Source organism: Lepisma saccharinum, chromosome 29 (assembly GCF_977018435.1).
Source record: "Lepisma saccharinum chromosome 29, izLepSacc3.1, whole genome shotgun sequence".
Taxonomy (NCBI): domain Eukaryota; kingdom Metazoa; phylum Arthropoda; class Insecta; order Zygentoma; family Lepismatidae; genus Lepisma; species Lepisma saccharinum.
The window spans coordinates 41,726,862-41,742,951 of record NC_139257.1 but is presented as its reverse complement, the minus strand read 5'-3'; the positions used below and the strand labels follow the sequence as shown (position 1 = coordinate 41,742,951).

At 38.2% G+C, this 16,090-nt stretch overlaps 1 protein-coding gene across 2 annotated transcripts in view; it reads right to left on the bottom strand.

The window, feature by feature from the left end:
• Positions 1–16,090, bottom strand: part of LOC145981609 (nose resistant to fluoxetine protein 6) — a 177,780-nt gene that overhangs the window by 25,418 nt on the left and 136,272 nt on the right. For both annotated transcript variants that reach the window (XM_083114977.1, XM_083114978.1), the window contains 3 exons: positions 14,154–14,273; positions 8,874–9,039; positions 688–767 (listed from right to left, as the gene is read on the bottom strand). In XM_083114977.1, the coding sequence (XP_082971103.1) occupies positions 688–767; positions 8,874–9,039; positions 14,154–14,273 (366 nt within the window). The remainder of the gene's footprint in view (positions 1–687; positions 768–8,873; positions 9,040–14,153; positions 14,274–16,090) is intronic.

The following is a 16,090-nucleotide window of genomic DNA, read 5'->3' as shown; positions in this document are numbered from 1 at the left end:
TGTTCCTAAGTTGGCCACCATGGTGGGGCGTACAAATGAAATGCAGTTTGAGGTGGTTATGGATGGTCGTGTTCACAGTGGAAGGAGCCATATGCACCCTCCGGGCCATCTTACATTGGGTTGGTGGATTTTCCTGGCATACCATTCACTGAATCTTACAGAGCAAAACAAGCAATGCTTTCACTGGTGCCCTTTTGCCTTTTATGGGCGAATGTTTACCAACAGCACCCTGTCGTGTGCACCGGAACAACATCTCTTTCAAAGTGGGTTTCCCGATGATCAAACCATTCTGCTGACATTGTTGTACTATTCGGCCATACGAGAAATGTGTCTGGAAAATGGCAACAATAATTGTTTACTTTTGGCACCATTTGTCAGTTTCGTGTTCAACACTCCAGCACCTGAAAGCAGCTGATAACAGCTCTGTCACTTCAGCTCAATCCCACAGATGGCAGTAGCATTGCAAAGTCATTTAGATCTATCCAGAACAACCTTCTGTATCGCTGATGGGCAAATTTCTATGAATCTGATTCTCTGCTACAGTGAAGTACTCTATGGTTGGGTGTTTCAAGTTTCTGTAAGAAATTAGGCATTGAGGCTTAACTTTTCATGGTGTTAGAAGATTTATACACAATTAACTACAGCAATCATTAATAAAATAGTGGTTAATTTTATAATTGTACTTACTTGGTTGATATTAACAAAACAATGACACCCACCATGTAAAATTGTGTGTCATTAGACAGGTACCAGCTCCAGATAAGACACTAAAAAATACAGAAATTCATGTAAAATACTCTTCATATGTTTAACACTTGATTTGTATACCCAACGGCAAAAGAAACAATAGGCGAATTGTCCATCACCATTTTCATTCGGCCTGTTTTACACAATGTGATGATAATGAATTGAAATGAAAGTGTCAATAAGAAGAGGACAATACCTTCTTCCAATCAACAGAATTTTCTTGCTCAAAACGACAAAGTATATAGAATAAAAAAGTAATGCAAATAACTATTATCTTTGCTGTTGACTGTACAAGCAATTGTTCTATATTTTTCTGTTTAATTAATTATTTGTAACATTCACAAAGTTGTAATCAACACTTAAACACTGGATTGGGGTAATCCAATACAGGGTGTTTCCAGGTTGATGATACAAACTTTCAGGGATGATGGAGAAGGGCACATGTATCAACTTGAAATATGGAACCCTGGTCCGGAAACGACTTAATCGAAAGTTATAATCGAAAATCTGTGTATGAAGATGTAATACTTTTATTACCTGCACAAGTTTCACAAGCTGTTCCATGGCCAGCTCAGTCACCTGATCTGACCCCACTTGATTTATTCTTGTGGGGTCATGTGAAAAGTCTTGTGTACGAGACACCTGTAGTACACTGAAGAGGATCTCCTGGCAAGAATTCTCGCTGCCTGTGACATTGTTCGAACGACCCTGGGGTTGTTCCAACGGGTACTCCAGAACTTTGTGCAATGATGTCATGCCTGCAGAGAAGCTGTGGGACTCCACTTTGAACAACTGTTGTGAATGTAGCAGCTTGTGAAACTTGTGCAGGTAATAAAAGTATTACATCTTCATACACCGATTCTCGCTTATAACTTTCGACTAAGTCGTTTCCGGACCAGGCTTCCTTATCTCAAATTGATACATGTGTCCTTCTCCATCATACCTGAAAGTTTGTATCATCAGCCCGGAAACAAACTGTATACACACAAGGGATGGACTGATATAAAATTTTGGTTGATACCAATAATAATAGATTCATTATATAATTTTATTCCTAATAATGGCATTATAATATTTCATATAAAATTTCAAATGTTTTTTGAAGACTTTCAATGGATCATTGACCTTCTTAGTAAACGTGTTACAAGATGATTACTATGCAAAAGAAGCTTCATATTTAAACAGTAACTTTCTTTTAGAAATTAGGGCATGGGGATTATATGTTTATATCCATAAAAATTACAACAAAATGACAGAATATGGGACTAAATTATAAGATATCTATAGAAATATTGGATCAGTAAAATTATCGGTAATGTTAGTGATATGCCTATATTGGCTGATATAGAGAGAGTATCGATTAATCTGTCACATCCATAATATTCACCAATGTTGAATCAGGAAAATTACATATGTGCAATGTTGGGACTATTACCATCATCATGCTTCGCCGTTTCCTGCCTCTGGTTGGGTCGGCATAGAAATCAAGCCTCTCCATTTTTTCCTGGTTTTCCACCACTTCTCTCTTTCCACGGTGTTCTAATCTTGTCCTCTTCTAACACTCTCCGCTATCTGCTCTTTCCACCAACATCTTGTGGCCGTATTCCCACTCCTTGTGTATGGTAAGCTCTTACTGGTAGTCTTTCTGCATCCATCCTCATCTGTGCCTGATCTATCCTGTCCTGAAGCTTCACTACACCCACTGTCTGTCGGATCTCCTCATTCCTTATTCTATCCCTTCTAGTCTTCCCCAATATACTCCTTAAAAATTTCATCTCCACTGCCTGCATCTTTCTTTTGTCTCTCTCTGTCATTGTCCAAGTCTCTGCTCCATACATAATTATTGGCACGTAGTATGTGTTATATATTAGCTTCTTGCATTTCATAGGTACATCCCTGTTTCTTATTAATCTTCGAACACTTTGATATAGTCCACCACCCTTTGCCCTCTTCTGTGTACCTCATCTATTCTTCCACTTCTCTCAATTATGCTTCCTAGATATTTGAAGCTCTCCCCTACCCTCAACTCTTCCATGTCCATCTTTATTCTTGGTTCATTTCTGGCTCTGTTTCTTGTTGTTCCAGGAACTTTTCTAACGTTGGAAGTGGCCCCGGCGCCCACCCAGTGTCGAATAACATTGGTACCTGGGGGAAACCCTGGGGGGGTAAAGGCGGTCAGGGGCGTGATGCTGATCACATCACCCCCATTCACGACCGGATCAAGAAAGTGTGGGGCGTTACTCCCCACACCCCCTATACGCCTTCATGGCGTGGTGCTAAGCACAGGGGAACACTTTACTTTACTTTACTTTTTTTTACTTTTTTTCTTGTTGTTATTAGCACCTCACTCTTTTCTGCACAGAATTTCGTTCCTGCTCTTCTGATTTCCTCATTTCGACTATCAAGCTCCCATGGCACAATTAATGAGCTGGTGTTTCATGTCTGTATTGATTCATGAGCTTGAAGGTGTTCTTCATGACTTTTTTTTTTTTTTTTGCTGCATAACTACAAGATGTAATAGTGGGTGGAGTGAGCTGTGACATTTAAATATGGTGCTTATAAGTGGATTTTAACATCATTTAAGCCAGCCCCTGTGGTGAAATGGTTAGCACGTCATGCTACAATGCCACCCAGATAGCATGTAAGTTAACTGCAAGTTAAATCGAATGTCGATTTAACTTGCAGTTAACTTACTAACTTACATGCTATCTGGGCAGGGGCTCTGAGTTCGAATCCCGGCCTGGGCATGGATGTTCGTGAGTGTCCATTTATCAATTTCATCATATTATCACTCATCCCCATATTCGCAATTAGCCAAAAATGGCACAAAAGAGAAGTAACATAATGCAAATCAATTTAACATCGTTTAAGTTCTTATCCTTATCCCTCTTGCTGAAATGGATATTTCGGAACTGGATGACCACTTGTGAAGTGCATACATGGTACAGACATTAGTTTGCTTACTTTCCTAGGTACAAAGTTTGAGGTGGGGGGGGGGAGAGAAGGTGGGATTATGGTGAGGAGCATATTTCATACATGTGCAAAGCATAGTTCCAGGATGTAGAGGAGGAGGTAAACAGAAGATGACAACTGAGAGATTTGAGTCTTTAAAAAAAGTCATGAGGACTGGAATAGAATGACTTTTTCTGGCTTTATGAATATTTTTAAAATATACAGAGCATTCCCTGACATTCGCTACAAGACTCGGCGGCAAGCAGCCCGGCATCAGCGCTTGTCTTTCCCGGTGAACGGGGTCCTGGTGAACGGTGAACAGTCACACGCTACAGTCTCTTTCTTTCACTCTCCCTGCCTTCACTCTCTTTCCCTTTCTGTTGATGTTGCAGATTGATGCCAGTATAATCCTCCCTTAGAAGTTGTGTTGTGTCCGTGTGTTGAAGATTGAAGATTGTGGCTTAATATGGCACCACAAAAGTTTATATTACAACAAAGGATTTATCTTGTCGAGTGTTACTTCGGAAAGAGGAATTGTGGAGAAGTGCGACGATGTTTTTCAATGAAATTTCCTGGTGTTCCCGTTCCACATAGGACCACCATATTAAACCTCGTAAAAAAGTTTAGAGTAACAGGGTCAGTTCTGAATAAAAGTGAAAAGAAAAACCCACATGTACTTACTGAGGAAAAACTCGATGAGATAGGACAAAGTTAGAACAGTCTCCTCGGAAATCTATCCGCTGCCTCTCACAAGAAACGGGTGTTTCAAAAACCACAGCATTTAGAGCCGCTAAAATTCTTAATGGTGAGAATTACAGTAGACGAACTTGCACGTGTAAATGCCAATTTCCTTCGGAGATGCCAGGAATGTGTTGCAGCAGAGGGACATCATTTTCAACACCTTCTGTAGTCAAGGTTAGTACACAACATGAAAACTGTAATTTTAATAGCCGACTCTAGTGACTGTTGTGGACCCCGTTCACCGGGAAAGACAAGTGCTGATGCCGGGCCGCTTGCTGCCGAGTCTCGTAGCGAATGTCAGGGAATGCTCTGTATATAGCTCTTGTTAAGCTGCTCTGAGCACAGCATTGTGCAGAGAAAAACTAAATTCAGAATAATAAGAATGATATGTAGAGAATACATATATTACGTTTATCCAAGTTCTGGCCATCTTTTAATTATTTAAAAAACGTAAGGGCATGAAGAAGGGTTTCCACGAGGTTCTTCCCTCTACAGCAGCTGCAGATCACTGTTGCCAACTTCGCTCTTTTGGAGCCACATCTGGCTCTTTTGTGCACTTGTTTGGCTGTCAACTGTGGTGCCCACCTCCTATAATGCCATCACTGGCTCCTGCCCACATAGACCAAACTTTTGTCATGAGTATACATTTTGCACATGACGTGATATTGTAATATTGGCTGCATTGCCCCATCCCCTCTTAACTCCCCAGCTACTTTTTATAGTGCTGTAAAGATGGCATAATATTGTTATCTGGGGATCCTTCATTTTAGATTCCATACAATTATGGGTCACACCAGATCTAAACAGTGAAAACTAAGAATAAACTGGAATAATTCTTGGAGATTCCCTGATGGTGAATATTGAAGAGGTTTTCTCGGGCAATCAGCCAGGTGATTTCCAGATAGGCTTCCGAGCTTTTGAGAGCTAACGTCACTCTCATCTTCAGGGATTGAAGTGCAGAGGTAAGTCAGGGTGAAGTTATATGTATTTGGTGTGGGAGGGGTCCAGTGTAAGTGGTGGGCCAATCAGGTGGTGTTTCTCCGACATCCGTGCTCCCAGTTGACTATCGCTAACCAGGCTGGGTCCAGTTCAAGTCCCGTGTCCCTGTTGAGATTTTCCTTTACCCGGTGTATAGCTATTGCTCTTTTGATGAGACAGTCCCAGTAATTTGATCATTTATTGATAATCTCGGTGGTTGTGAAGTCAATTCTATGGCTCTCCTGGATGAAATGTTCTGTCATTCCATTCTGTCTAAATAAACTGTCATCACTTTAAAGTTAATGGTAAGAGCAATGCCACCACCCCTTTGACACCTAAAATTATCTACGTGGCATTTTATCCAACATTTGTAAATTTAACTTCTCGAAAGTCAACTTTAGCTCCATTTGAGGCGATATTTATCTCTTTTGTGCACATCAGGTTTGCCAACACTGGCAGGGTGACCATAGGAGGCAAAGAGAAATGCATTACGCTTATCAGAACATTATTTTATTTGTTCTCTCGGGAATATCAACCAATGGCATAGAAAAGTGCTTGGACAGAAAAAGGACACGTTGAATAATTTCTTGGTCGTCAGAAATGTCGAAATTCCCATTTGATTAGCCGTAACTTGAAGTTGAGGTTGATTCTCCACGAGGTATACATGGGATTCTGTAAATACTTATTCATCATATTTTTCAAACATCGTGTCTGGCTTAATAATATCAACTTAAACAGTTTCCACTTGCAACACGCAGAGAAATTTGTTCCATTGTCCACCATTTTTTTTTTTAGTAGCAGTGCCTATTCTGACAATAATAAAATAAATGCACAACTGGTACAAAAATGTCACTCTTCCCCTAATACATGTAATTCAATCAGTAATATTGACTTCAATCTTTACATTTTTATAATTAAACTGTAGATTATGTTATACAGAATGATCCATCTAAAATGTAACTGTTGTTATGTGGTATAACTTTTATTGAAACACAGAATGTATACAAAAATGCTTTCGAGCATTTCAATAATATTTTGAGAATTTGATTTGACACCTTGGTGTTACATTAAGTATTGAAAATTATGAAAAACTAAATATGCTGACCAAGGCAGTAATTTATTTTATTATAAAACATAAACTAACGTAACGTTTCAACCTTCTAGCAAGGTCTTCTTCAGACTCTGTATCAAGTACAAAAGTAACCAGATACAAGGAGAAGGGTAAAATATATACACAAACATTACTCCCTCCAGACTATTTAGAAAGTTGTTAGGAACTTTCTAGCAGATGACTTTCACTTTCCAACTTTACTTTCACCTAAAAGTCTAAACACAATTACTTCCATATAGAATGTGGTTGGACTTTTTAATCTCACGCTCTTTTCCCTTCATTTTTCTTCCTTTTCCTCTCCTCTTTTTCTCTTGTCCTTTCCACTCTTTCCAACATCTTCTTCCATTCTTTGTTTAACTTCAGTCCCCCATTCCAGTTCATTGTGTCTTCTTCGCCTTTCTTCTCTATTTCCTTGGCTTCCTTCCATTTTCTCACTAGCATTCTCTTCTCCCTTCCTATCTGCTTAGCCTCATCCCACTCTATGTCATGTCCTGTTTCTCTCGTGTGTTTAAATATTGCATTTCTCTCTCTCTTAAGTCGTACATCATCCCTATGTTGTTTCAACCTGTCTTTCAGCCTTTTTTTCGTTTCTCCTATGTACACACTCTGACATTCTTTACATTTTACTTCGTAGATAATCCCTTCTTCTTCCTCTTCTCTCTTTTCCTTTTTCTTGTTAGCATTCCTCGCTATTCCTAAGATGCTTCTCCCTCCCTTCCTGTAAGTTTTAATTCCTGCTTTTCTAAGCAGGAATTAAAACTTACAGGAAGGGAGGGAGAAGCATCTTAGGAATAGCGAGGAATGCTAACAAGAAAAAGGAAAAGAGAGAAGAGGAAGAAGAAGGGATTATCTACGAAGTAAAATGTAAAGAATGTCAGAGTGTGTACATAGGAGAAACGAAAAAAAGGCTGAAAGACAGGTTGAAACAACATAGGGATGATGTACGACTTAAGAGAGAGAGAAATGCAATATTTAAACACACGAGAGAAACAGGACATGACATAGAGTGGGATGAGGCTAAGCAGATAGGAAGGGAGAAGAGAATGCTAGTGAGAAAATGGAAGGAAGCCAAGGAAATAGAGAAGAAAGGCGAAGAAGACACAATGAACTGGAATGGGGGACTGAAGTTAAACAAAGAATGGAAGAAGATGTTGGAAAGAGTGGAAAGGACAAGAGAAAAAGAGGAGAGGAAAAGGAAGAAAAATGAAGGGAAAAGAGCGTGAGATTAAAAAGTCCAACCACATTCTATATGGAAGTAATTGTGTTTAGACTTTTAGGTGAAAGTAAAGTTGGAAAGTGAAAGTCATCTGCTAGAAAGTTCCTAACAACTTTTCTAAATAGTCTGGAGGGAGTAATGTTTGTGTATATATATTACCCTTCTCCTTGTATCTGGTTACTTTTGTACTTGATACAGAGTCTGAAGAAGACCTTGCTAGAAGGTTGAAACGTTACGTTAGTTTATGTTTTATAATAAAATAAATTACTGCCTTGGTCAGCATATTTAGTTTTTCATAATCATGGAAACAAGGCTTAATGGAGTTATTATTGAAAATTGAAATGTATTGAAAATGAGACGAGGCAGAACTTTGGAATTAAATGGTAAGGCAGTGTACCATGCCAAAGGTACAGAGGGTACAAAGGTAGGCTCTACATATTCTCGCTCTGTCATATAGTGAGCAAATGAATCTGGACAGACCTGCAACTCCTGTGCCCATACTCCCATGAGTAGGGGAGGGGGAGAGTGGAGCCCGAGCTGAACAGATCGAGGGAAAGTTGTGTGAAGGATTTTAGCCGAAGTTTATTTTGTTTGTGGTCGCTCTATACCAGAGGTATGACTGAGCATCAGCACCATCTCGTTAACCCAAGCTAGGCCCCCCACATAGGGCATAGGGTCAGTTGGATGCATAGAACTAGGGCCCAGCTATCAAGCAGGACCTGTGTGAATGACTAAATAATTGAAATAACCCTTTGAAATATTAGAGAGGAATTACGTTTTTATGTTTCTGCATGTGCATAATAAATGATTACATAATAAAAAATAATCTTTGTTCATTGACCCATGCTTTACATGCATGGGTATGGACATCATCAGTCAGGGATGCATAGAATCTACATGTATATTTGCAAAGAGCATTTCTGGTGCTAGCATATAAAAATCAGCACACAAGAAAAAATTCCAAACAAACTGCTTTGTTTAGTATTGGCACAAACATCCCAATTAGCTTATTTGTGTGTTTTACCACCATTTCTTATCCTTGATTTCTATGTGCTCATTTTTCTCTCATTACCATAAAATGAAATTAATTTTTTTTCCTAATATAAGAAGAAAATACATATTACTCACCATTTCTTTCACAGGAAATAATGTATTTATGTACAATACATTTCTCCACCAGTATTGTGGGCAGTTCTCATAATCAAGAGTTGGTGGTTCAAACACAGAATTGTAATGAAACCATTTTTCACTAAGTTCCACAATACCAAGAACAAACAGGTATGGTGGTGTTAACCTGCAATTGGCAAAGAATAATTTTAGTACACTCAAGTCAGATGCTTTTAAATTACAGTAAAACCTGTCTATTCCGGAACACGATGGTTCGGAGCAAAATTTTCCGTCTTAACAGTTTTCCCTCTTATACAGGGTTGACTTTAAATACATTATAGAGCAGTGCAGGAAATAATGGAAAGACAGATTTACATTTCACATTACTTATAATGTAGAGTACTAATGCATGTACATACATGAATAAAAATGCGATACAGTCGCAATAAGCATAGCAGAGATTACAATTATGTAACTATAAAACATGTTGTTACACTTTTTACAGTATTGTAAGAATGTACAGTAAGTAGTTATGTATCTTTTCGAACCCGGGACCCCTGGCGCCGTAGTGTGATGTGCATAGAGGGAAAGAGAAAGATTGAAAGATGGAATAAGAGAGGCGCAGAAAGATTGAGATAAAAGAAAGAAACAAAGAGAGATAACAAGAAAAATAGAAAGATGACGAAAGAACAGAGGAGAAATAGACAAAGAAAGGTGGAGAAAGAGGGTAAGAGATGAAAGAAAGAAACGGAATCGTAACAGCTATGAGTATTGTAGCGCATTCTTTCATATCGACAATGTTACCGATAAGCAAGTGGCAACAGAGGTGCGTTCCACTTACTGTATTGCATTGTTTTCTTGCAAGCGAAAAAAATCAAGGAAGAAATTTCCGTCTTACTGAGAATAAAAACATCTCGTTGGTCTTTAAATGGTGTTCCGTTTCCGCGTTAAGGAGGTTTCCGCCTTAAGCAGGTCATTTTCAGGTATAAAACTGGTCCGTTCTTGGGACTTTTTTTTCCGTATTTACAGGTTTCCTTCTCATAGAGGTTCCGGGATATGCAGTTTTTACTGTATATGTAATAATAACCAGTGATCAGAATGCTACATTTTAAAAGTAGCTTCGCTACAACTACAGCTACTCTTCCAAAATGTAGCTTCGCTACAGCTACAGCTACATTTACGAAAAAGTAGCTCGCTACGCTACTCCTGTTCGCTACTCGCTACTTCGCTACTTTTTGCGCTACTTCTGCATAAAAAAAACTTAAAAACAACGATATGGGTATTAAAAAAAATCCCCTACTACTGGTAAATATATTCTGTTATTCATTATAATGATTCCAGTCATTTGATAATTTTGATAGCAATGTTACTTCAGTTACTTATTTTTACTATAGTTTTTGAGAATACCATACCTATGCAAGTGGCATATCAATTCAAATTTGATATATGAATATTGCAATTAGGGTGTTACCCAAATTACATAATTATTACAATTATACACAAATAAAATTTCATAGAATTAAGTATTTATGTTCACATCAACATATTTTTCTTGAGAATAAATATTTCATTATCATTCTTCCTCGTTCTCACAATTAGCCAAAAGTGGCAGAAAGCAACTATAGATAAGAGAATAATTAAATAAACCATTTATCCTCATTTTCATGATTGAGAGAAGTGGAAGAATAGATGAGGAGGTAAACAAAGGAGGACAAATGAATGGTGGTGGACTATATCAAAGCGTTCGAAGATTAATGTGGAATAGGGATGTACCTATGAAATGCAAGAAGGTAATATGTAACACATACTATGTGCCAATAATTACATATGGAGCAGAGACTTGGACAATGACATAGAGAGACAAAGAAAAGATGCAGGCAGTGGAGATTAATTTTTTAAGGAGTCTTGTGAGGAAGACTAGAAGGTATAGAATGAGAAATGAGGAGATTTGACAGACAGTGGGTGTAGTGAAGCTTCAGGGCAGAATAGATCAGGCACAGATGAGATGGTTCGGACACATGAGGAGGATGGATGCAGAAAGACTACCAGTAAGAGCTTACAATGCACAATGAGTGGGAATAAGGCAAGGGGGAGACTAAGATGTCGGTGGAAAGAGCAGATAGTGGAGAGTGTTAGGAGACAAGATTGGAACACCTTGGAAAGAGAGGAGTTGTGAGAGACCAGGAAAAAATGGAGAGGCTTGACTTCTATGCCGAGCCAGCCAGAGGCAGGAAACAGCGAAGGATGATGATGTCATGATTAGAAAAAGTTACAGAAAAGTGACGCAAAAGTAGGAGAAATACATAAATTTGAAAACTATGTATTGTATATTAACTAAAGAAAATGGTCGTTTCTGCAGGAAAGTCAATAACTTGTACATACTTTTTGCAATATGATAAAATTATTGAGGAAACTGTCGTGTAAACCTGAATGTTCTAAATGTATTGTAATTTTAAAATTTGTGAACAAATACTGTCTCGAAAATAACTGTAATTCCAGAAACTCTATCATTCTTGTAACAATAATTTCTTGTTGGTGAGATCTTATATACTGACGATGATCAATGCTGTTAACTTACTGAGCCATTTATTGCTGGTACTATTCCCTTGTCAGTGCAGTGGAAATTCCATCGCTCGTTTCTGCACTGCAAGTTGTGTCTTACACAGCAATTAATGACATTTTGGTGTCTCTTACACCATGAATATTCACAGGATTTGTTCCGGGGGTGACATAAACGAGGCACTTTTTTCCAGTGGTGCAGCAAAGGAGGCATGTTTCTCCCCAAAATAGCGATGCAGCTAAAAAAACGTAGCTGTTAGCAGGAATATATTCATATATGTCACTTAGTTATCTGGATATCTGAATTCTTCAGATACTAATTAAATAAATTACGCAGATATCTATAATCTACAATCTAGATAATCTGTATCTCCATGTAATAGACTGTCTTTATGAACCTCCTGCAACATTAAGGGTTATTGTCGATTTTTTCTGACACTGTTGCTACATTCAAAATTCACCTCAAAATGCCAAGAAAAAAATGTAGCTGTAGCGAAATTTTCGCTACAACTACAGGAATTTTGTAGCTTCGCTACCGCTACAACTACAATTTTCAAAATGTAGCGTCGCTACAGCTACAGCTACAAATTTTGTAGCTAGCTACAGTAACGACGCTACAAGTAGCTCGCTACTTCTGACCACTGATAATAACGCGTGGCCAATAGCCTGTTGAAGGCCTGGGTCTACCTACCAAATGCCAGCCTCACTCCTAGTCACTCGCTCCACCAAGGTGGGAGGTCATCCAACCAGTTACGGGGTGACATGTGGTCAGCACAACTAACCCCTAGTCATTGTAGGTTTCCATGACTGGGTTACGCTACTCATTCGTAGCCAATGTCCTCACGATGGTGAGTGGCCATTGGTCCCTTACACAGGCTGAAATCTCAGGAGAAAAGGTGTTATACTTCCCCCAGGAGACCTGAACCTGCGTGCATCCTATAGGCGGAGCCCAAAGCATGACACCTTAGACCCAATGGCCATGGTGCGGGACGTAAATTATATGTACCTACTTTATTACGATAATTTCAGGAAGGTTATGTACATTTTTCATGTCAAACTATATTTCAAGTTCATAATCTTCTGTGAATTGGTTCAATATTAGAAAGACTTAAACTGGAGTTATAAGGACCGAGAAAATAATAAAGTAGGAAAGAGACAGTGGAACACTTACTGATCAATAACAAGACTTTTAACTATGTAGCTATGTATTACATATATATACAATTAAGTATTTTCTTGTTCTGGATGAAAAATTATTAATGATCATTGCAATAATATTAAATCAAGTGCAAAACAAATGTACGATTAATATGCTTTATGACTCTCTGTTACTACCCACTTTAAATTGTGGTAATACAATAGTAGATACCAACTGACAAAAACTAGATCCTCCAATCTAAAGAAAACATAGGAAAAAGGGACGTGAAATTCTTTAAGCTATTCAATTGAGAAGCAAACATAAATGTCCCACATTTATTGTCAATATCAGTGTTAATTGTGTACCACCTTTAGAATAAAATGCCTGCTATTCAATAACTTTCCTTCATATCAAAATAACTGTTATTTGATCATATAATTCACTTTTGTCCAGTGGCGTGGAGTGACTTTTTCAAAAGTGTTACCGGTCGCGGTCATCAGACATTATCATCTCCACCCTACCCCCCTCTTAAAAAAACATGCCTTTGATCTGGATTTTTGTTAATTTCGTTCTTTTCTTTTTGCAATAAGCTCAGTGATTTATTTAGTCACAATCACTCCTAGAAAGAACTACCACTCATGAGAGAGTTACCGTGAAAATCCAGTGAATGGTAGTCGAGTCTTGTCAACCATTTCTGTTTCTTTGCAAAGAGGTGGAAAGGGGAAGAAGAACCACACATTCGGTTCAGTTTGACGTTTCTGTGGTGAGCAGACGACAGAATTCCCCTCCTCCAGTGGTGGAAGGGAAGTCCAGATGTACGTTCTACAGGTTCTACTGTTGCCAAATTAGTTTTTTGGAACAAGGTTTGTCCAAATCACGAATCGCATCAAGTACTTATCTTTTCAGCTATTACGTAAAAGGTCTCAGTTGTAGTTAAATCCAGCTTTGGCTTTGCAGTATAGCTCTTGTTGTTTCAGAGAAATAGTATCCCCGTTTTAGGCGAGATTTAGCTCTTTTCTGGAAATCCAATGTGACAACACTTGTTGATCCGGTAGGCCGCAGCGGCAACAGGGCCCCTAAACAGGCATATGAATAACCCCATAGAACACTTGCCTCCTCAAGTCTTTTCCCGCCGTTCCCTTGCATTGGCGCCCTTTCCTCCTGTTGCCTATTCAGGGTAGCGGAATGTCCTCTGCAATATACACTCAATTCTGTTAACTTATTTAACAATGTTGTTATTTTATTAAGAAAAAAACTTTTTAATTTCTTTACATTTTTCTGTTGCCTGCAGTAACACCGGTTACATGCACGCCACGCCTCTGCTTTTGACACACAATATTGAAACATAATTATTAAAATTGTGCATTTTGCTTACTTTAGAGGAACATTGTTATTTGGCATTCTGTGTACCTGAATACAAGACTTTGGAAATGTATCAACCAGTCATTGATTAAGTAACTGTTAGTTTCTGATACTGATACCAACATCAGCCAATATCAAGACAATATCAAGACACAATACCAGACTAGGTTGTTTTCTACACATCTATGTCACTAACCTAAATTTTACAAGACTTCCTACAAGTAATTTTAGTGATGTCTTACCTTAAGAATCTGTAGGTGACTAGTACAAGGTATTGTAGAGATGATGATCCAAATCCAGATGATTTTGACATATTAAGTTTGGTTGTTGTTCTATAGTAGAGATATGAAACTAAAAGTCCACTGAAAAATGAAAACATAATCTAAGTTAACACTGATGAAGACTATAATGAATATCTAAGATAAAATTTTAGCATTTGTTAAACCAAAACACAAGATATTACTTTACAAAACATACATAATACAAGAGCCCCAGATAGCATGTAAGTTAAATGCAAGTTTCCACTTGCTTTGCATTTACCTTGTAAGACTTGCCTGATGCTTCAAGTTGAATGCAAGTTCACTGTAAGTGTGCAGGAAACATGATTTGATTCAGTTGATTGATTGAGTTGGTGTTTCAAGTCCACTTTATGCACAGTAAGGCTAATCGGGACTGGATCTGCAGTTTAAAGTGGGATCCGAACCACTATGTGCCTCCACCGGATATTGAACCCGGGACCCCTTGCTACCATTGCGCCATCAGGAGGCTCTACAGGAAACATGAGTTTGCATTATAAGTCAAACGTGACAATTTGTCTGATAATTACCTGTCACACTTGCATCTATCCTGGAGTTCAAGCGTCATTAGAACGCATTGCAGACCCCAAAGGGTGCAACATTTTTCATTTTGGGCCTGTTGTCGGTACTGAAGTAGCAGTTTAGGAATAATACAAATGACTCATATACATATGAGACCTTCATATTAATATTCATAGGGAAGACCATGTGAAAATATTTCTTAGAGGCAAAACAATCATGCTTAATTTCTGCTTAGTTAGCACTGCTGCAGGGGGATACAAAAGTACATTGTATAACCTATATTTTTGGTAGTGTGTACAGTATCACCAAAATCCATTGGTGCTAATTGTACTCTTTTGTGCCTCCCTCAGCTGCAAGATGGCTGCCAGAGTTTCTGTTGTCCATATTATCTACAGGGACTGGCAGAAAAAGCTGACAGTTTTGAAATGTGTTTATAAAGTACACAATTAATGTAATGCAAGGTTTAATAATCAAAATTGCTACAAAAATAATTGCCATTCTCAGTGCTTACATTAATTTTTCTTTGGTTTGAAAATTGTATCCAGAAAATGATTACCTTCTTTCCTTACACATTCATGTAGCCTTGCCTTTAAGTTGGATGACGCCCTCACAGGTATTTCATTAGAATTGCCGCCATTTCGTTGCGAATAGCTAACTTGAGATCACCAATTGTGTGAGGTCTTTCAACATACACTTTTGATTTTGAGATAGCCCCAAAGGAAATAACCACACATCGTCAGATCTGGGGAGCGAGGAGGCCAGGGAACTGCTCCACCTTAACTGAAATGGTGATGAGCAACGAAGCCAATGAGCACTCCCCCCGTTGAAAGACCTCACACTAAAATCTAATTGTGTCAAAGGTAAACACCATTTTTGAACATTTGAACCATTTGAACAACAATTGGTGATCTCAAGTTAGCTATTCGCAATGAAATAGTGGCAATTCTAATGAAATACCCGTGAGGGCATCATCCAACTTAAAGGCAAGGCTACATGAATGTGTAAGGAATGGAAGTCATCATTTATCGGACACAATTTTCAAAGCAAAGAAAAATTAATGTAAGCACTGAAAATGGCAATTATTTTTGTAGCAATTTTGATTATTAAACCTTGCATTACATTAATTGTTTTCTTTATCAACACATTTCAAAATCGTCAGCTTGTTCTGCTGGTCCCTGTAAACCACTGTAAACTTATTAAACACTACATTGTGGTGCTAGTTAGATCACTGTAGCCCTCGAAAAATTTGTGAGGAAGTAAAAACAGTTTTATATTATTGCATAAAGATAGACTGAGTCCCAGGGCTTTATCTCTTCCCGGTTTTGTACATATTTCTTTAAAACATTTTAAAAACTATCCTG